We start from the raw sequence: 24,420 nt of genomic DNA, 5'->3' as shown, positions 1-24,420 counted from the left end.
GCCAACTCCTGTTCTAGCCCATGAAAGATTATGCCCAAATAAATTTGTTAGTCTCTAAGGTACGACAAGGACTCCTCATTGTTTTTGCTGATACAGACTAAAACAGCTACCACTCTGAAACCTGAAATAACAAATAACAAACTCATTCAAAACTGCCCTACGGAGAATTGATAACCAGAATCCACCTTTTGCTGAAAGGCAGGGGGAAGAGAATTAAAATGGAACTATGTACTGTGAGTATGTTTAGAGAAAATATGACAGCACACCAAGAAATTTCCATTCTTCTACAGATGCCAGCTTTCTCCTCCCAAGTTATATAATATGCACCCAGATTTTGTTAAATGGAACAGATTTGCTGTTTCCCTGCATAGTTTTTGTTATATCCTTGGGGGCAGCAACTTTAGGAAGAAATCACTGGAGACAGAGCTGTAAACCTTGGAGCAGCCATTTATTGCTACCACAGAACTAACCAATGGCCAGCCAAACAGGCTGGGCTATCCCCTAATAGTTGCCATAGCAACACAAGATTCTATTACCATGACAACCAAATACACAACATATTCCTCCCCCCTTAATAAGAATGTCCCCAAAATAAAACAAACACTAACTAGAGAAGGAGGGTAGCCTGCCTCCATTCCCGGCTAAACCCTGGGGATTATTTTGCCCCATAACCATGGGTTCGTCCTAGCTAAAGATCCATCCGATGAGGAGACAACACCACCTGTCTCTAGGTGGATTACGGCGGACTTCTGGTGGTGTTGCACACGAGAGTGTCTTGGGCGCGGGCCTGTGTCATAAACAGATAGTTAAAGGTTAATGTCTCTTTTACCTGTAAAGGGTTAACAAACAGGGAACCAAACACCTGACCAGAGGACCAATCAGGAAACAAGATACTTTCAAATCTCGGTGGAGGGAAGCCTTTGTTTGTGTGTTGGGTTTTGCTTTGTTCTCTCTGGGTCCTGGAAGGGACTAGATGTGCAACCAGGTTTCTTGCCAATCTCCCTGCTACAGTCTCTTATATGTTCAGAATAGTGAGTATTTAGTAAGAAAGGCGGTTATAGTCTTTTGATTGTTTTCTGTATTTGCAAATGTGTATTTGGCTGGAAATATTTTAAATTGTATTTCTGCTGGAGTAGGCTTTTTCTCCAGTTTCTATAAGCTGACAGACCCTGTAACTTTTACCATCTAAATTACAGCGATAACGTTTACCTTTTTCTTTCTTTTTTTTAATTAAAAGTTTTGTTTTTAAGACTTGTTTGATTTTTTCCCCTTGTTGAGGCTCAAGGGAATTGAGTCTGTACTTAACAGGGAAGGGGAAGGGAGAGGAGAAGGGGGAATCCCTTTGTTTTAAGATTCAAGGAGTTTGAATCACGGTAATCTTCCAGGGTAACCCAGGGAGGGGAGGTCTGGGAGAGGCAATGGTGAGGAAAGGGGTTTACTTTCCTTATGTTAAGATCCAGGGGGTCTGGGTCTTGGGGGTCCCCAGGGAAGGTTTTGGGGGGACCAGAGTGTATCAGGCACTGGAATTCCTGATTGGTGGCAGCTTATCAGATCTAAGCAGGTAATCTTAGAGGAATTCATTCTGGTACCCCAAGTTTTGGACTCTAAGGTTCAGATTGGGGAAAGATACCATGACAGCCTGACAATGGGCTCAGGGTTCGTAGGGTGAAGGGGTGAGGATAGGGTATCAGCTTGTGCCGGGCAGAGAGGTATCTCTGCCACTGGCAGTAATGGAGGGGAAAAGTCAGGAACAGGTGACTTTTGATTCGGTGTCTCGCCGGAGGTGGTGAAGTCAGGCAACTCAACTGACAATGTGTCCTGAGGACTGGTATGACCTGGCAGCAGCTGATCTACATGTCACCACCAGAGGAGATCCTCTGCAGTCCGGATGGTGTAGGAAACAGGTCCCGTTGGAGCGATGACAGTGGCAGGGACCCATTTAGCTCCAGAAGTATAATTCCAAGCCAGAACCGGCTGTCCTGGGCTAAAGGTTCAGTCTTTTGCTCTGAGTGCATTCCTGATGACTTGATCTTGCTGCTGATGTTGCACAATTTGTCCAGGTTCAGAAGGTTTCAGCAGATCAAAGCAAGCGCGCAGCTGTCGTCCCATCATTAGAAGGGCTGGGGATGCCTGGGTCATAGCATGAGGTGTGTTTCTGTAGGATACAGAAGGTGTCCAGACGCTTCTGAATGAATAATTGTCCCCTTGCCGATTTCAAAGCTTGTTCCATTGTCTGCACAAATCTTTCAGCTAATCCATTAGTGGATGTATGATATGGTGCTGAAGTGATGTGGTGTATCCCATTTGCCTTCATAAACTTTAGAAACTCATGAGAGACTAACTGTGGTCCGTTGGGCAAATATAGTGCCCATCTATGAAAAGGGAAATAAAAACAACCCAGGAATCTACAGACCAGTTAGTTTAACTTCTGTGCCAGGGAAGATAATGGAGCAGGTAATTAAAGAAATCATCTGCAAACACTTGGAAGGTGGTAAGGTGATAGGGAATAGCCAGCATGGATTTGTAAAGAACAAATCGTGTCAAACTAATCTGATAGTGTTCTTTGATAGGATAACGAGCCTTGTGGATAAGGGAGAAGCAGTGGATGTGATATACCTAGACTTTAGTAAGGCATTTGATACGGTCTCGCATGATATTCTTATAGATAAACTAGGAAAGTACAATTTAGATGGGGCTACTATAAGGTGGGTGCATAATTGGCTGGATAACCGTACTCAGAGAGTAGTTGTTAATGGCTCCCAATCCTGCTGGAAAGGTATAACAAGTGGGGTTCCGCAGGGGTCTGTTTTGGGACCGGTTCTGTTAAATATCTTCATCAACGATTTAGATGTTGGCATAGAAAGTACGCTTATTAAGTTTGCGGACGATACCAAACTGGGAGGGATTGCAACTGCTTTGGAGGACAGGGTCAAAATTCAAAATGATCTGGATAAATTGGAGAAATGGTCTGAGGTAAACAGGATGAAGTTCAATAAAGATAAATGCAAAGTGCTCCACTTAGGAAGGAACAATGAGTTTCACACATACAGAATGGGAATAGACTGTCTAGGAAGGAGTATGGCAGAAAGAGATCTAGGGGTCATAGTAGACCACAAGCTTAATATGAGTCAACAGTGTGATACTGTTGCAAAAAAAGCAAACGTGATTCTGGGATGCATTAACAGGTGTGTTGTGAACAAGACACGAGAAGTCATTCTTCCGCTTTACTCTGCGCTGGTTAGGCCTCAACTGGAGTATTGTGTCCAGTTCTGGGCACCGCATTTCAAGAAAGATGTGGAGAAATTGGAGAGGGTCCAGATAAGAGCAACAAGAATGATTAAAGGTCTTGAGAACATGACCTATGAAGGAAGGCTGAAGGAATTGGGTTTATTTAGTTTGGAAAAGAGAAGACTGAGAGGGGACATGATAGCAGTTTTCAGGTATCTGAAAGGGTGTCATCAGGAGGAGGGAGAAAACTTGTTCACCTTAGCCTCCAATGATAGAACAAGAAGCAATGGGCTTAAACTGCAGCAAGGGAGATTTAGGTTGGACATTAGGAAAAAGTTCCTAACTGTCAGAGTAGTTAAACACTGGAATAGATTGCCTAGGGAAGTTGTGGAATCTCCATCTCTGGAGGTATTTAAGAGTAGATTAGATAAATGTCTATTAGGGATGGTCTAGACAGTATTTGGTCCTGCCATGAGGGCAGGGGACTGGACTCGATGACCTCTCGAGGTTCCTTCCAGTCCTAGAGTCTATGAGTCTGAGACACTCACAAGTTGTTCTGACAGACCGAAATGGCTAAAGAGTTCTCGTAGTTTTTGGATAGTACTCTGCAGTAGTGGACTGCATTATAGATACTTCTGGCCATTTGGAATGGGCATCTACCACCACCAAGAACATGCTTCCTTCAAGGGGGCCAGCGAAGTCAACGTGAATACGTTGCCACTGCTTTTCAGGCCAGTCTCATGGATGTAGGGGTGCCCACTGGGGTGCATTCCTCACACCCTGACATGACATACAAGCTCTTGCCTTCTCTTCAATAGCACTGTCCAACCCATGCCACCAAAAATAGCTTCATACAATTTCCTTCATGCGCACTATTCCACAGTGACCAGAATGGAGCTGTTCTAATATCTGTGATCTCAGTGGTGGTGGGATGATGACACGTCTCCCCCACAACAAACAACCAGATTGGATTGATAACTCCGTCCTCCTGGACATGTAGGTAACAAGGTCAGGAGAGACCAGAGAGGTTCGCCAAGATGTTCCATGCATCACCAGGTCCATAACTTGGGACAATATTGGGTCAACTCAAGTTGCGTTCTTTACCTGAATAGCGGTGATAAGTGTGTTCTCTACTTAGCTAAGTAAAAGATTTCCTTCTTGGCAATATCTTGACGGTTGACGTGCCAACGGCAGCCTCGAGAGACCGTCTGCATTGCCGTGCAGAGTGGATTTCCTATATTTGATTTCATGTGTGTGCGCAGAAAGCAACAATGCCCACCGTTGCATATGACTAGCAGCTAATGGAGGAATGCCTGTATGGGGTCCAAAAACTGAAGTCAGGGGTCGATGGTCAGTGAAAGGAGTAAACTTCCGTCCGAATAGGTACTGATGAAACTTCTGAATTCCAAGAACGATTCCCAATGCCTCACGTTCGATTTGGGCATAGTTTCCGCTTTGCTTAGAGTGTGTGAAGCAAAAGCAATAGGTCTCTCTTCTCCCGAAGGCATAATGTGTGAGATGCTCCCACTCCATAAAGGGATGCATCGCAGGCCAACTGTAGGGGTAAGGATGGATCAAAGTGCATCAGAACTTCAGAATTTAGCAATGCATCCTTAGCTTTGTTAAATGCAACATTACAGGCTTCAGTCCACTTCCAGGCCTTGTTCTGCCCAAGGAGTTCATGAAGTGGTTTTAGCAGTGTGGCTAACTGTGAGATAAACTTTCCATAATAGTTCAATAGTCCTAGAAATGAGCGAAGCTGGCTAACATTTCGAGGAGGGGGAGCCTCCACAATAGCCTTAACCTTGGCAGGGGCCTTATGAAGACCTGTAGCATCAATGATGTTGTGATGGAGTAGGGACTGTCTGTGTGGGGGATGGGAGAGCCGGGGATTACTTTAGGTGAGGGACAAGTGCTTAGCCTGTAACCTGAGCCAGGGAGCAAGGAGAAGGGTCAATACCTTTGCCTGTGGACAAGGTGGACAAAGGAAGGGCCGGCGGTAGGGGAGTTAAGTCAGTTTCGGTTTTGGGCTGGGTGGGGGGAATTCAGGGTATCCTAAGCTGGGATCCAAGCACCCTGAACCCCCAGAAGGACTTGATTGAGGGGTCCTGACTGTGCCAACAAGCTGTGCTGTAACCTGCATTCTTGTTGTCCAATAAACCTTCTGTTTTACTGGCTGGCTGAGAGTCACTGTGGGCCCCAGGAAGAGGGGTGCAGGACCGGACTCCCCCACACTCCATGACAACTGGTGGCAGCAGTGGGAGATACTGCACTCTGTGGATGGCGCTTCCTGCAGTAAGTGACTGGGGAGCAGTAAAACGAAGGGGTGATTAACCCCTGGGAGTGTGTGCCCAGTGAGAAGGACATTGCAGTAACAGGGTTCCTTGGGGGATTGCAGTGAGCGGTCCCAGGGGCGGAAGAGTCTGCAGTTTGACCCTGGCAGAGAGGTGATGACCTCAAGAAGGGCTGGTGCACTAGGGGTCTCCCTGGAAACCGTGGGGAGCAGTGAGCACCCTGGTCTGTGAGTGGCCAGCAGAAAGATGTATGCCAAGCAGTGCAAGTGCAACCTGGTGGAGCTGTGCAAGCAGAGGAGGCTGCGCAGAGGGAGGCTCACCAAAAACCTGCTGATTGCCCAGCTGAAGGAGGGAGACTGTTTGAATGAACAGAGCCCTGTCTCTGAGGGAAGCAGCCTGGCAGATGCAGCACAGGCACCAGTGTCTGTCCCTGCTGGGAGTGGTCAGCTGGCGGCTGAGGGCTTCCCGAGACCCCCCATTCCTATGCCTAGGGGAAGGGCGAGGAGGAGCCCAGTGACTACTGAGGGCACTGTGACCCCCCAGGCCAGCAGGGGATCCTCCCGGCGAAGCTCACCCCCCAGCAGGGGATCGTCCCAGCCACGCTTGGCATCCGTGGAACGGATGCGGCTGGAATATGACAGGGAGCTGAGACGGGAAGAGCTCGAGTTAAGGAGGCAAGAACTGAAGGAGCGGAAGAAACAGCATAAACATGAGCTGGAACTGGCCCGGCTGATGAGCTGTGGGGCCCTGGCTGTGGTGAGTGAGGGGGGACCCAAGCCTACAAAGAGCTTTGATAAGTGCTTGCTGGCCGGCATAAGGAGGGGGAGGACATAGATACCTTCCTGACGGCCTTTGAAAATGCCTGCGAGCTGCACAGGGTTGACCCTGCAGACAGGATCTCATTTCTCACCCCCTTACTGGACTCCATAGCCGAATGAAAGGGGCGGAGGCAGGGGACTACGAACTGTTCAAACAGGCCCTGCTCCATGAGTTTGGGCTGACTCCTGAGATGTACCGGAAGAGGTTCCGGAGTCAGCGTAAAACCCGTGAGGTCACATACCTACAACTGGTCAACCGGGCTCAGGGGTATGCCCGCAAGTGGACAGCTGGGGCCCAAACTAAAGATGACCTGCTTGACCTATTCATACTGGAGCACCTGTACGAGCAGTGCCCATCCGACCTGAGGCTGTGGTTGATGGACCAGAATCTGGAGAACCCTCAGGACAGCTGGCCAACCAGTTTGTGGACAGTTGGGCAGGCGATAACAGAGAGGAGTCTCGAAGGAGCAGGCCTGCCTCAATACAGAGTGTCACTATGGGACCTCCCAGCGGGGGCCTATGGAGAACCCCCACCAAAGGGGAACATCCAGCATCAGGTCCATCCGACCCACTCGAGGTGACCCACGAGACATGGGCTGCTATCACTGTGGCCAACGAGGCCACATGTAGGCCCAGTGCCACAAGCTCAGGGACAGACTGAGCAGACCCAACCCGCAAAGGGTTGACTGGGTAAAGACCCAGTCAGATGAGGGGCAACATTCCCAGGAAAGGGGGTCTGGCAGCGTACCACCGGTGAAGGAGGGAGGAGGTCCCCAGGTCAGCTCCTCTGGGGGGCTGGATGCTCCAGGCTCTGAGGTTTTGGTTTACAGGGTGGGCGCAGGGCTCCCCCTCCGGAGAGAGTGCCTGGTTTCCCTGGAGGTAGATGGGAGGAAGGTCATTGGGTACTGGGACACAGGTGCAGAGGTGACGCTGGCCCAGCCCGGGGTGGTGGCCTCAGATCGGATGGTGCCTGACACCCACCTGACCCTGATGGGCGTGGGCGGGACCCCATTCAAGGTGCCCGTGGCGAGGGTACACCTGAAGTGGGCCAAGGAGGGCCCCAAGGACATGGGGATACACCCACATTTGCCCACGGAGGTGTTAATGGGGGGGGACCTCGAGGACTGGCCAAGTAATGCCCGGGGTACCCTGGTCTGACTCGTAGTCAGTCAGCGAAGGGCACTGCGCCCCAACAACAGGGAAGGTACTCTGCCCGAGGTGCAGGACCCTAACCTGGTGGGGAGGGAATGCCCAGGGACATGGCTCAGAGATGCTGCGGCCTCAGACCCAGCCAGCAAGAGAGAGCAGGTCCACTTCCCTGTCCCAGCTGCTGAGTTCCAGGACGAGTTGCAGAAAGATCCCTCCTTGCGGAAGCCCAGGGACCGGGCTGACCTCAGTGCAGTACAGACCATGAGGAGAGGTTGCAAGGAGAGGTTCCTGTGGGAGAAGGGGTTCCTATACCGAGAATGGGCTCCCCCCAGGGAAGTAGAGGCATGGGGGATCAGGAGGCAGCTGGTGGTGCCCCAAAGGTTTTTCCACAAGCTACTGTACCTGGCCCATGACATCCCTCTCGCAGGGCACCAGGGAATCCAGTGCACCAGGCAGAGGCTGCTACAGAACTTTTACTGGCCTGGGGTCTTTACCCATGTCCGACAGTACTGCCAATCCTGTGACCCCTGCCAGAGAGTGGGGAAGGCCCAGGACAAGGGGAAAGCAGCTTTGAGGCCTTTACCCATCATAGAAGAGCCTTTACAGAAGGTGGCCATGGACATAGTGGGACCTCTCAGCAAGATGACCCGGTCGGCGAAAAATACATTCTGGTGGGGGTAGATTTCACCACTCGCTATTCGGAGGCTGTGGCCTTGTCCTCTATCGAAGCAGACATCATGGCAGATGCACTGCTGACCATTTTCAGCCGGGTGGGATTCCCCAAGGAAGTCTTAACGGACCAGGGGTCCAACTTCATGTCGGCTCTGCTCTGGTCCTTATGGCAGAAATGTGGGGTCTGGCACAACTGGGCCTCAGCGTATTACCCCTAGTCCAACGGGATGGTGGAAAGGTTCAACGGGACGCTAAAAATGATGCTAAAAACATTTATGAACCAGCACCTGCAGGACTGGGACAAGTACTTACCTCACCTGCTGTTCGTGTACAAGGAGGTACCCCAGGAATCTACTGGGTTTTCGCCTTTTGAACTGTTGTATGGAAGGCGGGTAAGGGGACCCCTAGACCTGCTGAGAGATGAATGTGAGGGGGAAGGCCACTTCTGATGGCGAGTCAGTGGTGCAGTATGTCCTGACCTTCCGGGAAAGACTTGCCAAGCTCATGGGCCTGGCCAGGGAGAATCCAGCCCAAGCCCAGAGGAAGCAGAAGGTCTGGTATGAGCACACGGCACGGGCCCGCACATTTGCTACCGGGGATCAGGTGATGGTTCTCATCCCCGTGAGGAAAAACAAACTCCAGGCTGCCTGGGAAGGGCCCTTCAAGGTTATCAAGCAACTAAATGAGGTAAACTATGTGGTGGAGCTGTCTAACCAGGCTCATCACCGCCGAGTGTACCATGTGAATATGATGAAGCCATACTATGACAGGGGGAATGTGGTGTTGGCCATGTGTGGACATTGGGAGGAGCAGGGAGATGACCCTTTAGGGGATCTATTCCCTGGGACAAAAGCTGGTTCCCCCATGGAGGCAATTCCCCTCTCTGATCAGCTGACCCCGGCCCAGCATGCTAAGATCAGAGGGGTGCTGCATCTATACTGACAGCTGTTTTCCAACCAGCCTGGACACACTAATTTGACTGTCCACTGGGTGGAGACCGGGTCACATCCCTCTATAAGATGGTCCCCGTTTCGGGTCACCGAGAAAACTGCCCAAGACCTAGAAAGAGAGGTCAGGGACATGCTGGCTTTGGGGGTGATCCAGCAGTCTTCCAGCCCTTGGGCCTCGCCAGTGGTACTGGTCCCCAAGAAGGACGGGTCAGTCCAGTTCGGTGTGGACTATCGAAAGCTCAGTGCCATGACCGTATCTGATGCCTACCCCATGCCCAGGCCTGACGAGCTCCTAGACACCATGGTACCTCACCACCATGGATCTTACAAAGGGCTACTGGCAAGTGCCACTGGACGCAGATGCCAGGCTGAAATCGGCCTTTATCACCCTTCTGGGGCTCTACAAGTTTCTGACCCTGCCTTTCGGCCTCAAGGGAGCACTGGCCACCTTCCAGCACCTGGTGGATCAGCTACTGCGAGGGATGGAGAGTTTTGCCGTGGCATATATTGACGACATCTGCATCTTTAGCCAGACCTGGGAGGCCCACGTGTCCCAGGTTAAACAAGTGCCGGACCAACTCAGAGAGGCTGGGATAACCGTAAAGGCTGAGAAGTGCAAGATGAGGATGGCTGAAGTATCTTACCTGGGCCATTGGGTGGGGAGCGGCTGCCTAAAGCCGGAACCAGCCAAGGTGGAAGTGATCAGAGACTGGCCTGCCCCCCAAACCAAAAAGCAGGTCCAGGCCTTTATTGGGATGGTGGAGTACTATCGAAGTTTTGTGCCCCACTTTAGCGCCATAGCCACCCCCATCACTGAGCTGTGCAAGAAGGGGAAGCCAGACAAGGTGGTCTGGACCGAGCAGTGCCAGCAGGCTCTCCAGGCGCTCAAGGAGGCTCTGGTTAGTGGCCCAGTTCTGGAAAACCCAGACTTTGACAAGCCCTTTATGGTGTTCACCGATGCCTCAGACACGGGACTAGGGGCGGTGTTAATGCAGGAGGATGAAAAGGGGGAGAGACACCTCATCGTGTACCTGAGCAAGAAGTTGCTACCCCGGGAGCAGAACTACCTGGCCATCGAGAAGGAATGTCTGGCCATGGTGTGGGCCCTTAAGAAACTAGAGCCATATCTCTTTGGGCGACACTTCACCGTGTACACCGACCACTCTTCCCTGACCTGGCTGCACTAGATGAAAGGAGCCAACGCCAAACTCCTGAGGTGGAGCCTGCTCCTGCAGGACTATGACATGGGGGTGGTCCATGTGAAGGGAAGTGCCAACCTGATAGCGGACACGTTGTCCCGGAGAGGGGGCCCTGAACTTCCCCAGGTCACTGGGCAGAGCGACCCCACTCAGTTCAGTCTCGAAGGGGAGAGAGATGTGATGGAGTAGGGACTGTCTGTGTGGGGGATGGGAGAGCCGGGCATTACTTTAGGTGAGGGACAAGTGCTCAGCCTGTAACCTGAGCCAGGGAGCAGGGAGGAGGGTCAACACTTTTGCCCGGGACGGTGGACAAAGGAAGGGGCCGGCGGTAGGGGAGTTAAGTCAGTTTCAGTTTTGGGCTGGGTGGGGGGAATTCAGGGTGTCCTAAGCTAGGATCCAAGCACCCTGAACCCCCAGAAGGACCCGATTGAGAGGTCTGACTGTGCCAACAAGCTGTGCTGTAACCTGCATTCCTGTTGTCCAGTAAACCTTCTGTTTTACTGGCTGGCTGAGACTCACTTTGGGCCCCAGGAAGAGGAGTGCAGGACCAGACTCCCCACACTCCGTGACAACTGTGTCCCAAATATTCAACAGAGGGCTGGAAGAATTCACACTTGTCCTTGCGGACTCGCAGTCCATACTCTTTCAGTCTTTGTAGGGTAGCCTCCAAATTCCTGAGGTGATCCTCCTCATTCCTTCCGGTGACAAGGATATCATCCAGATAGCACTGGACTCCTGGCAAACCACACAAGTTCTGGTTCATAGCCCTCTGGAACAGGGTGGGAGCAGATGTTATTCCGAAGGGTAGGCGACAGCATAGATAAAGTCACTTATGCGTCACAATAGTCAACAGCTCTTGGGACTTTTCATCAACGTGCATCTGTAAATATGCTTGACTCAGATCAATCTTACTGAACTTTTGTCCCCCAGCCAGGCCTGCGAAGAAGTCATCGATGTGGGGAAGCGGGTATTGCTCTGCACATAACACTGGGTTGACAGTGATTTTAAGATCACCACAAATCCGGAGGGAGCCATTTTTCTTCACTATTGGAACAATAGGAGTTGCCCACGGGCTATGGGTAACTGATATTAGGACTCCATTTGTGACCAGGCGCTCCAGGTCCGCTTCAACTTTTGGCCTGATGGCATACGGCACGGTTCTGGCTTTCAGATATTTTGGTTGACTGTCAAGTTTAATGTTAAATGTCACAGTGATTCCCTTCATACTTCCCAGATCCTCTCCAAAAACAACAGAATGTTTCCTTGGTATAGTGGTTAGACCAGTTTCTTCTTTAGTAACTCGGTGCACTTCTGCCCAATTCAGCTGAATCTTCCTAAGCCAAGACCTACCCATTAAGGCTGGATAATTATCTCTCACCACAAACAGTGGCAATTTAGCAGCCTGTCCATTGAGCTCCACCTTAACATCAGTAGTGCCCAACATGAGCACAGCTTCTCCCGTATATGTCTTCAGCACTGTTTTTGTTGCTTTAAGTGGAAGATGCTGTAGCTGTTCTTTATACACAGTGTCTGAGATCAGTGAGACGGCTGCACCGGTGTCCAGTTCCATGTGTATAGGTTTGCCGTCCAACAAAGGGGTTACCCAATATTCATGTGAGCCCACTGCCAAAGACAAAACATGGAGTGGCTCTTCTTCTTGTGAGGAGGTATCTCCTTGGTCATCCTGGGTCTGCTCTAGGGTATGCAGATTTCCCTTTTTGGTCGGTCAGACCACAGGCCTTTTTTTCTTTTGTTTACATGCACACTCAATGTGTCCCTTTTTGTCACAGTATCGACACACTAGGTCTTTACACCAGCATTCTGATGCATGATGACCTGGCTTACCATAGCGGTAACATTCCTGACTCCCCACAGTTTTGTGGGTAGGTTCTTGTGACACCTTATGCACCCTAGGTGATGCATTGATGGATTGTACCTTCTTTGTTGCCAGTTCCATGGAGACAGCAGTATCAATGGCCTTCTGTAGGTAAGCTGAGCCTCTGTCAATAGGCGCTTCCATATAGCTTCACTGTGCAGGCCACACACTAATCTGTCACGTGCGGCCTCATTTAATACCTCCTTAAATTCAATGTTCTGCCAGCTTTCTCAAAGTTGCTACAAATTGTACAACTGTTTCATCTCCTTTCTGGTCTCTTTTGTGGAACCTGTATCTTTCAGCAATTACCCGTGGTTTGGGATTAAAATGGGACCCCAGGATTTTCACAGTGTCACTGTAAGATTTGGTCTCTGGCTTAACAGGGTGTAATACGCTGTGTAGCAGGGAGTAGGTCTTAGCCCTTACAACACTTAAGAATATTGGCACCTTCTTTGCTTCTGTAATGTCATTTGCAATAACAAAAAGCTCAAAACGCTCAGTATATACAGGCCATTGCACTATAGTCTCCTCAAAAGGTTCCAGTGGCCCTGTAAGTGTAGCCATGGTTTTAGTTTCAGTTTCACAGTCAATGCAAACAAGCCAGTTCTCATCCCCTTCCAGCAGCAAACAAGGTTTGTTTGTTTGTACCTTAACTTCTACTTCCTTCTGTTGCTGGGGCAGCACAGAGATCCCACGCTCGTCGTCACGTTGTTATGTCCTTGGGGGCAGCAACTTTAGGAAGAAATCACTGGAGACACAGAGCTGTAAACCTTGGAGCAGCCATTTATTGCTACCACAGAACTAACCAACGGCCAGCGAAATAGGCTGGGCTATCCCCTAATAATCTGACTTAGTTGCCATAGCAATACAAGCAGCAAAGAATCCTGTGGCATCTTATAGACTAACAGACGTTTTGGAGCATGAGCTTTCATGGGTGAATACGAAATGACATGCATCTGACGAAGTGGGTATTCACCCATGCTCCAAAACATCTGTTAGTCTATAAGGTGCCACAGGATTCTTTGCTGCTTTTACAGATCCAGACTAACAGGGCTACCCCTCTGATACACAGCAACACAAGATTCTATTACCATGACAACCAAATACACAACAGTTTTCAGCCAGCCTCCAAATCTGGCTGTCATTGCACAGGTTATTTATGACATCTTCTTTACAATTACTTTCAAAAAGAGGCCAAAAGGATATAGAATGGGCTTAATCTGCAAGAAGGGAGATTTAAGTTAGATATTAGGAAAAATTTTGTATCTGTAAGGATAGTTAAGCTCTGGAATAGGATTCCAAGGGAGGTTCGTGGAGTTCCCATCATTGGAAGCTTTTAAAAACAAGTTGGACAAATACCAATCAATTAGGTTTACTTTGTCCTGCCACAGTGCAGGGAGCTGGACTTAATGATTACTCAAGGTCCCTTCTAGCCCCACATTTCTATGATTCTATGATAGCACTGTATCAGTGTTTGGTAGTAGGTCTACAGGTGAAAAAACAATTTTTCTCTCCAAAATCTATATTTTAGCTATTGAGGGCCTGATCACTGAAGTCAGTGGAAGTCTTTTAATTGATTTTAATGCACTTTAGATCAGGAAATTTGTTGGTGGCGATGTAGGGTATATTTCCATCAGCTTTTCCTTTTCTCCGTCAACTGCAATGGTGGAGAATCATGTCTGCTTTTCAAATAATGGCAACTTGTTTTACCATTACTTCCTTTGTTACAAATCTCACTGTCAATATCCAATCTAATCTCTCTGCATCTGTATAGCATTGATTGCCATGACACTTAAGATTTGTACTTAGATTTAAAAACAACTGTGAAGCTACCAGCAGTTAGCCAGTACCTATGTTTAGAATGATGTGATAGAATATGATTCTGATAAAAAGATATAAAGAAACATATTAGACACTTCAGAAATTTTGAAAAGGAACAGTGCTGGAGACTTTTAATTCTTTATACTGCTTACTCCAATATGATCAGAACTAATGCTAGCAAAGTGCCAAATATCTGAAGAACAAGGGCTTTCTTTTTTATCTTTCTACAATACAAGGAGGAAATTTAAATCAGTTTTCACTTTGGAGAAGATGCTGCCTCTCCATTATAACCTCACTCAGTAACAGAGTTGCCTTTTTTTTTAAGAAAATGGGAAAAACAGATTCCATCATGCACAATCATAAGAATCATAGCTCATCAACATAGTTTGAACCGTGGCCCTTCAGATCCCCAGTACAGACCTGTAGTACCTGCGCTAACAGACTAAGGCCATGTCTACATCTAAAATTTTGCAGCGCTGGTTGTTACAGCTGTATTAGTACAGCTGTATAGGGCCAGCGCTGCAGAGTGGCCACACTTACAGCAACCAGCGCTGCAAGTGGTGTTAGATGTGGCCACACTGCAGCGCTGTTGGGCGGCTTCAAGGGGGGTTCCGGGAACGCGAGAGCAAACCGGGAAAGGAGACCAGCTTCGCCGCGGTTTGCTCTCGCGTTCCCGGAGCCACCCTGCAAACCGCAGGGAAGGAGACCTGCTTGCTCGGGGGCTCGGGGAACGAGAGAGCAAACCGGGAAAGGAGACCAGCTTCGCCGCGGTTTGCTCTCGCGTTCCCGGAGCCACCCTGCAAACCGCAGGGAAGGAGAACTGCTTGCTCGGCGGTTCGGGGAACGAGAGAGCAAGCCGGGGAAGGAGACCAGCTTCACCGCGGTTTGCTCTCGCGTTCCCGGAGCCACCCTGCAAACCGCAGGGAAGGAGACCTGCTTGCTCGGGGTTCCGGGAATGAGAGAGCAAACCGGGAAAGGAGACCAGCTTCGCCGCGGTTTGCTCTCGCGTTCCCGGAGCCACCCTGCAAACCTCAGGGAAGGAGAACCGCTTGCTCGGCGGTTCGGGGAACGAGAGAGCAAGCCGGGGAAGGAGACCAGCTTCGCCGCGGTTTGCTCTCGCGTTCCCGGAGCCACCCTGCAAACCACAGGGAAGGAGACCTGCTTGCTCGGGGTTCCGGGAACGAGAGAGCAAACCGGGAAAGGAGACCAGCTTCGCCATGGTTTGCTCTCGCGTTCCCGGAGCCACCCTGCAAACCGCAGGGAAGGAGAACCGCTTGCTCGGCGGTTCGGGGAACGAGAGAGCAAGCCGGGGAAGGAGACCAGCTTCGCCGCGGTTTGCTCTCGCGTTCCCGGAGCCACCCTGCAAACCGCAGGGAAGGAGACCTGCTTGCTCGGGGTTCCGGGAACGAGAGAGCAAACCGGGAAAGGAGACCAGCTTCGCCGCGGTTTGCTCTCGCGTTCCCGGAGCCACCCTGCAAACCGCAGGGAAGGAGACCTGCTTGCTCGGGGTTCCGGGAACGAGAGAGCAAAGCGGGAAAGGAGACCAGCTTGATTACCAGAGGCTTCCTCCTTCCACGGAGGTCAAGAAAAGCGCTGGTAAGTGTCTACATTGGATATCCAGCGCTGGTGATCCAGCGCTGGATCCTCTACACCCGAGACAAAACGGGAGTACGGCCAGCGCTGCAAACAGGGAGTTGCAGCGCTGGTGATGCCCTGCAGATGTGTACACCTTCAAAGTTGCAGCGCTGTAACTCCCTCACCAGCGCTGCAACTTTCTGATGTAGACAAGCCCTAAGTGGTATCCTTTATGAAAGCCAGCCACTATGTTGTGTGGTAATCACAGACTTTGCCAGTGGGTTACACAACTATTTGCTGATTGCAGTAGAATGTTGTAGCTCACGAATCATGGAGTTTATTCCTACCTTTGGGAATGTGATGTACACTGATTAAAGCAGAGAGTACATGACAGCCAAGCATATTGAGTTGGTATTCTGAGAGTCACTGTGGCTGAATGTATAAGATTTGGATCTGCCATCTGATAGTTAGAGACCTGGGTTCTAGTCGGTACCGTGGCTTTGGGCAACCTCTTAGTAATGTTGTAAGGTGGGGAAATGACACTTGATTCCTTTCCGGGGTAGGCCATTGCTTAGACCTCTCCATGACTCGATCTCACTTCTCGTGTGTGGTAGTGGGAGGTGACCACCTTTGCCATGTAGTCCCAACCTCTCTCTCTCTCTGTCCCTCCGTCCAAGGACCCTGTGGAGGGCACTCTGCAGGGATGTAATCTGTGGAAGGGGAGGGGCTAGGGGAGTAGCTCCACATTGTTTGGAGATATAGCCAGGGAGAATCGCACATCATTCTCCCCAGGAGTCCCACAGACAGTTGCAGAATGTCTGCAGGTTGAAGAGGGGCTCCATGAGTCATTCCACTGAGGAGCCTGCTTCCCCAACCAAAGGAAGAAAGTGAGGTAAGTTCCTCTCTCATCACCATCTTCTGTTCAGTTTTGCCAGAGGAAGGGCAATTTGACAAAGTGAAGGGTATGAACATGGCCACATTCAAGATTTAGGAAACGTGTTTACAAGTACATTTTACAACTAGCTGCATGTTAATTATTGCTGATTCTTTGGGTTAAGTGTGGCTCCTTACTGCACCCTGACTACAAGAGAGATGGAAGCATCCCCCTGCAAAGGAAGTTTCTGGGACAGATAGTTAGCTCCTGAGGGAAGGGGAGGAGCCCTGCCTCCAGTTCAGTATATGCCTAACTTTGAACACATAAGTCGTCTCAGTGGGACAACTGCATCCTTAAAAATGTAGGCCTGAGCTTAAGGTTTAATGGGAAACCTTGCTGAATTTGAGCCCTGTGAGCATTCAAGCCTGGGGGAAGGCCAGAATTAATTTTCTGTTAATAAAACATGTCCCATGAGAGGTGGCTTTTTCACTGTACTATATATGGGGATCTTTTGTTCAGACCTGTGGGCGGTGGAATTCCACCAGCCTTTCTTACACATGTTTTTATAGATTTTGAAACAACTGAAACTCAAATATTAAGTTAACTGCAAATATATGGAGTTCCCTATCTCCAGGGGTTTTACAGTTATTTGAAATATGACATAGACAGATTTGCAAATTTGTTTTCCTTTTGTAGAAAGACATTATTTATTTTGAACAGGAATATGTTAGATAATGGATAAACCTCTGTTGAAGGAAAGGAGAAAATTAAATAGTATTTCATCATTAAAGAAACACATTGATACATATTTTAATGCCATCTTCAGCAAACAAAAACAGATGAGGAGGGATTACAGTTTAAATTGATTGAGAGTATTCATATGAGAACTTCATCTTCTCATTTGACTCTTCTTTTCCAGCTTTTCCTTTTTATGCAACATTTGTTTTCTCAGTAGGGCATCCTCTTAAGGGCTAAGACAACAGTGTTGCAATAAGAAATATGATGTAGAAAAGAATAACAGGGTGATGTGGTTCAGAATCAGCTGGATGAGAGGGTTCAATGAAATTTAGAACATGATATTTAAGTAGAAAGAATTTAGATGCACACTGTAGAAAATGGCAAAAGACCATTCTTTTGCCACAAAGAGAGAAAATGCTGTTTTCATGCCTTGAGTGGAAATATGCATGTATTATATAGCTAGAGCCTTAATGTCAACTGGATATGTACATATCCATCTGGGAGAAAATGTAACCCACATTCCTTCTGAGTATAGTGTTCTGTCCCCTCTAGTATCACCACTTAGAGATTAATGAGTCTGCTACAGCCATAGCTAACAGCCATGTGCCTGAAGCATTAAGGGTCTGAGGCCCTAGGTTCGATCCCACTCACTGATGACCACGGTCTGTCAGTGTTACACAAATACACATGCTCATTCAAAAAGAGGATTTAGTGTCAAACATAGGTACAAATTGCATTACCATATGATGATTGTTGATAGTGAACTAATTCTAAGGGAAACCCTGGTCCCTGCTGTAAAGGCCAAATAAACAGGTTTGGCTCAGACATACTATATGGGAGCTAGAGGGATGAAATCTTCCCAGCTCAAAGGCACAAACACCTATGAGGACAGGCTGCAATTGCTTCTCCAGTTGGCTTACAGCCCCCATCCTACCACATGGTTTGTTTGCCATTGGATCTGTGCAAGAGGTTTACTCACTGATCATGCCCCTGTCATTGCTCATGCCCACCCACAAAACCCCTTGTGTGCATATGCTGCAAGAGAGAGCTCTGATCCTATTATGATGGATGTGTATAATTACCTAGAGAGAAAACATTACAGCTCTGATCTCTCTTCTTCGCAACCATCTGTACATGAGCGCAGCAAAAGATGTCCTATTGTCTGTTCCTGACCTCTCTCAATATGTGAGAGGATTTTACCCCTGAAGAATGCAGCTACTGAAGAGCTGGGTCATGCAATGTATGAAATTAACCTCTTGATTGATATAAAGGACATATTTTTATTTCAAGTTGTAATTAACTAACAGCAAAAATCAGCTTCTCAATATTTGTTATCATAAATGAAATACATTTCAAAAATATAATAAAATTTAACAATAGGACAAAGCACAGTATCAATAGATAATTCTTTCTGTTTATTTCTTGGTCTTCTATTGTCCTACAGAGTACTCAGACAGATTTTCTACCCTTTTGCACATACAGCATGCAGCTGGCAGACATTGATTTAACAGCTCAATATTTTGATAATTGCAGTGATGCAGAAATATGTTTGAAATTTATCAAAACATTACTAAATCAATTAGCACCTTTTAAAACATGAAAAGAGTTTCATTTTATATAAGGATAAAACTGTTGCAATAGATTTCTCATAAACTATGCATTGCAGTTTTGGATCTAAACGGTGGACTGCAGAGTTCTGATTTTTGCTGTAATTAAAATCACTAGTGTGGGAGATTCAGCTCAATAGCTGAAGTTATATTTCCATGGGATTTTTGCTTTTTCTTTAAGAAATGTTGTTCTCTCAAATGACAGTTCTAATTCATTGGAGGATCATCCAGGTAGAGCAAACTTCTTTTGCTCAAAACCCACAAACTTAGTTATTACTGAAGTAATTATGGGATGCAAATCTATTTCCTAATCTTGCACTCTGAAAACAACCCCTCTTGTTCTGAACGTCATGGTAAAAGTGATATGCAGTAGTTTCACAGCAACTGCACAAACAATTGGATCATATTTGTGAAACCTTGCTACATCTAAATAAAACCACGTTTCTCATGTAAATAAAAAGAAGTTGTCATATGTTTGACTGAAATTAGTATAAAGGTGAAGTTAGATAAACTCTAACTAGAAATAAGGCATACATTATTAACAGTGAGGGTAATTAATTTATTTTTGTAAAGAGATTCTCTAGTTCAAACAGGAATTAATTCACGGTAGTCAGGAGATCAGAGAAGATGATCACAACGGTCCCTTTTGGATTTAGAATCTATCAGTCTATTCATTTCTGTATTATCATCACCCAAAGGCCCTAATCATGATTGGGGTGTTACTGTGCTGGAAGTGTACAACCACAGAAGAGTTTGACCCTACCTTGAGCACTAAGAAGCTAAAAAAATAGTCTTCCAGTATCTCATGATGCACATGCAGTACATGTGTGTTACTGCTGTGTTAAGTTTTTATTGTTCACATTGCTCCAGTCAATTGCCATAGTGTTGGGATGGTGTCAAGAGAGGAATTTTGTAAGGAGTTACAGCAGGATAGAAAGATACATTCAATTGTAAAAAGTCAGAGGTCCTCAATAAAAATCATTTAAAAAAAAGTTTGATATTGTATAACCTGTGAATTAATTTATGCATTTTCATTCTTTTTCAAACTTCAACTTTCCATTTAGAAAAACACTTAAGTGTGACTTGGGGTTTCAAAGATAAATTTATTCTCCAAAGCATAGTCTGCTGTCAAGTTAGTACTTCTAACAACAAAATGAGCAGATTTCAAGGCAAACGTACTGACGTTCCCTTTTTTAAGTATGAACATCTAATGGGTGCAAAAGGCCTGACAACACTTGGTTGCTGCTATTTTTATTATTAATTTAGAAACACTTGATCTTCAAAGTAGAAGTTATTTATATAAAACAATGTACTTGAAGCAAGGCTTGGGTACAGTACATTTTCATATTATGTAAAATAATGGATGGGGCATATGCTCAAAGCTTAGCGTGGGTTCTTATTAATCAAAAGTGAAGAATAATTCTCCACAGGTAGGAATTATATTTCCTCCTACGTCCACATTCCCTGTGTTTGACTGGAACGGGAATTGTGTAAGCTCAAAGTTGAAAGCCACTGACTTGCCTCCCAGTGACTGGCTTACTGCTACTTACTAACTTTAACTAAACTGTATTATATTTTAATGTTATAGGATCAAATCCCCAAGACCTACATCACTCACTCTCAAGGAAACTGTGTATGAGCTGAAGGAAAACGTTGAGACATAGGTTCCTCCATAAAGTTATTCCTAGCTCATTTAATGAAGGGGATGCATGTAATCCCTCCCCCCCCCACGCGCACACACAACCAACTCTACAGATCCCATCAGGTCTGTAATTGCCTCTGTGCAATCTCTGAAACCAACAGACACTCCCTTTCCCCTCCAACTGAGCCTCATTGTAGGGTACGTCTTCACTACCCACCGTATCGGAGGGTAGCAATCGATTGCTCAGGGATTGATATATTGCGTCTCATCTATACGCGATATATCGATCCCCGAACGCACTTATATTGATTCCAGAACTCCACCAACCTGAATGGAGTTGCGGAATCAACAGGGGGAGCCGCAGACGTCGATCCCGCGCCGTGAGGACGGTGAGTAATTCGATCTTAGATACTTTGACTTCAGCTACGTTATTCACGTAGCTGAAGTTGCGTATCTAAGATCAATTTTCCCCCGTAGTGTAGACCAGCCCGTAGGTACTTCCTGTGGCCATATATGCCTTTTGATGGGGTTTCTCCTGCCTGTTCTTGCCTTCTGCCCACATTAAGATTCCAATCACTGAGAGACTCCCTCAGCCATGTCCAGGAAGGAAGTGATGAGACAGTGCCATGAAGGCAACTGGCTTCTCCATGCCTTTATATACAGGCAGGGTCAGCTACACAAACAGAGGGTCCCTTCTGTAACTAGATTGCCTTGAGATATCCTACACCTCATTTTGTACCTCGTCCTCCCTCAGGCAATATTCCACTAAAGAACAGCTGAAATTTCTGAAATAAGTGCATACCAATACTGCAGTATGCACTGCTGGGTCTAGGGTGACCAGATGTCCTGATTTTATAGGAACAGGTTCGATTTTTGGGTCTCTTATATAGGCTCCTATTACCTCCTGACCCCCGTCCCTATTTTTCACACTTACTGTCTGGGTCCTAGCTGGGTCCCATTACAAATGTAGCTCAATCTGGTTGGGGTTTTCTTCAGATAGTCTGTTTTAAAGGTTAGGAGGCTTTCAGACAGTTGATTCAGGACAATATCCTATAGAGGGGTAGCCAGAGAGCTGACCTGAAAGTCATTCATTTATAAGAGAACTAGTTCCCTTGGACCATTTGGGCATGGTTAAGTTAGGAATTGTAACCATGATCTGACACTGTAATGGGATTGACTATCATGCATCCACCGCAGAATCAGGGCTTTACAGTAAATGGAAAATATATAATTTTTCACTAATTAGTTTGAAAAATATGTACAGAGAGCATTTAGCATGACTTCTCCTTTCTGTGTTAGATTGTAGCAGTGAGTCATTAAAATTAATAGGAGCCAAACATTCAGAATGTGAGGAGAATAGGCCTGTGCCTTGGCAGTAAAACTGCACTTTCATTCATCATTTTGCCTCATTTTTTAATGTTTTTTTTTCTGAAGACTTGGTTTTTCCCTTCCAAATTACACAAACTGTCTTAAGTTGGCTACTGTTACCTTACCACTTAATGAAGGGGCTGCAGTGTAATTTTTAATGGCTTTTCTTTAAATGTTCTGTTGAACTGGCGTTTCTGCAAGCGTGACCTAATAACACTGCTTTGACATTTAAGCACAGTGGAGAGAGATTCTGTGCAAGCTGCCTCCAGAACCTATCAGCATCCTTGTTATTCCAATGGTAGGCCTTTTTTAAAGGAACAGTGACTGCCATTCATGCTAAATTTTCATGGCTTTGTGATGCAAACCAGTGTCTGTCATGAACTAGGATTAGACCATGATACATTTCTTTTGTGACCTCAAGCAGGGTCCCACTCACCCCTTCAAGTTTCCAGAAAGTAGAAGGCTTATTGTGCTATACAGCTTCTTTGCTGGAAGTTCATCATGTATTGATCACTGATCCAAATTACATCATGGTATAGGTTCCTGGGGAGTGTCAGAGCTGTGAGGGCTGAACAAAGGGCATCAGCTACAATACAAGTGGAAAATAAAATATTTTAATCATCAAGTAGTTTCTGGATTGCAAATGTGTTCTATGCAAAAATAGAAATGCTGATTAAGCCAAGATGAAAGTTTGGTGGTAAGAAAATGAATAGATGTCTGAAGGTTTTTGAAGCTTTAATATATGTCGTTATCAAGAATAATGATTCATTCAGCTTAGTTTCCACCTTTTCCTATCCCACCTCTCCCCTCTCCTTTTACAGATAAACAAGCTGGAGGCTCGCCTGAGGCAGGAAGGTTGCATGGATGATGATGGGATTCAGCGGAAGGAAAATGAACACTGGATGAAGGAAGACTGCATTAGCTGTAGCTGTAAGGTATGTGTTGCTGAACGTTTTCTCTGCTATTAAATTCTCTTTTTCCTTTGGTGGTATGCCAGCTGAAGCATCCTGCTATGATGAATTAAGGAAAGTGTGCCTCACAACTCTCTATGGCTTAGTGATAATAGGGAACATAAATCTTCTGGAGAAATTCAGTGAACATTTGCCATAACCACAGCTAAACAAAATGACAAAATATTTCAGATTGAGTCTAATCTGCACCTCGTCTTAAATGCAAAATGTGCATACCAGAGAAGATATCTGATATTGGTGATACCATTTTGCACTAACTTAATTCTGATACTGAATAAGTGGAAATGACTTACAGAAGGTGTGAGGCAGCGCTAATTGGGTTCTCTCTTTTTGTGAGGGTTAAATTCACTTTTTCACAAATAGGCGTACCAACAGCTTGTTTACTTCCTTGATGTATAGGTTCGTTTATTTAACTCAAACTGTTCCATATCATTCTGAAGCAAATTCAAGTGTCATCGTTCTTCCAACTGAAAAACAGGTGCGTTTTGGCTACACAAAATGGTTCCCACCAATTGGTAGATCTTTGATGTATGGTTCAGCAACAGCCCACCATCAATTTCCTGTCCATGGATAAGGTCACTTCTGCCACCCTCAGAGAAATGCTGAATTCCACTGCATAATCTTTCTTGACTTCACACACTTTAGCTGTGCCATTGATGTGCACATAATGCTTCCATGTGCTCAAATCTACAATGGAATGTAGGCCTTATGCCCATTTAAGAGTCACTTACTCCTTCAAGATAACGCTGAAGATGTACACAGGTATTTTTGCAGGTCCTCTGAATAAGACTTAAGTGAGATTCATAGTGCCTATGTACAACATGGGCCACCTTGCAGAGGGTTTAATTTCACTCCAAACATATATGCAAAACTTCAGCACTTAAATTTTGTGTATTCAATTTTTTGTATCTAATGATTCCAGTTCATAGGCCTTGATCCTGCAAAAGACTTACACACAGAAGGGCCCTGCCTCCAACATGCACCTCTGGTGGTGCCTGTTCCTCGGCTGTTGGTGTCTTAAGGTCTGGGGAGTCCACAATGACAATTCATTTATCCAGCAGCAAGTGTGGATAGCTCAGACCCTTAATATTTCTAAATGCTGGGTCTGCAGCCACATCCCAGCCCACTCTCAAACTGGTGTTCCTGTCCTGGCTACCCATTCAATCCCCCAGACCTCACTGGAGGACCTTGTCCGTTTAACACAATATGGAACAGTAATGACACCTGGGCAGAGGCTATTGGCAGTTCCTTTATCCCGCTTGGGGGAGTAATACACCAGGCAAAAAAGCTTCTGAGGTTACAAGCAGTAGTTGAAATAATGGCAAATGAAACCGGAGAAAGTTTAAAAACCCTGACCAAAGAAACAGGGGTGATCCGACAGGTGGCCCTCCAGAACCGTCAGGCATTGGACATAGTGCTGGCAGCCAAAGGAGGGACCTGTGCTCTCACTGGAAAAGAATGTTGTGTGTTTATACCTGACAATACCAATGAGGTAATAGATTGCGCTAGCCACTTAGAACAAATCGCATATCTTCCCCATGAAGAGCTGAGTTCTTTATGGAAGTGGCTAAATAACCTGTTCAATTTCTCTGGCATAGGAAACTGGTTGTTTCAGGGAGCCCTAACTATCCTGTTTGT

The 24,420-nt window shown here is 46.7% G+C and overlaps 1 protein-coding gene across 1 annotated transcript in view; it reads left to right on the top strand.

The window, feature by feature from the left end:
* Nucleotides 1-24,420, top strand: part of PXDNL (peroxidasin like) — a 302,579-nt gene that overhangs the window by 275,021 nt on the left and 3,138 nt on the right. The window contains 1 exon segment of the mRNA XM_030553072.1: nucleotides 22,633-22,746. Within this exon segment, the coding sequence (XP_030408932.1) occupies nucleotides 22,633-22,746 (114 nt within the window).

This window comes from Gopherus evgoodei, chromosome 2, assembly GCF_007399415.2.
Source record: "Gopherus evgoodei ecotype Sinaloan lineage chromosome 2, rGopEvg1_v1.p, whole genome shotgun sequence".
NCBI classification, from domain to species: Eukaryota; Metazoa; Chordata; order Testudines; family Testudinidae; genus Gopherus; species Gopherus evgoodei.
This window is presented reverse-complemented; position numbering and strand designations above follow the sequence as displayed.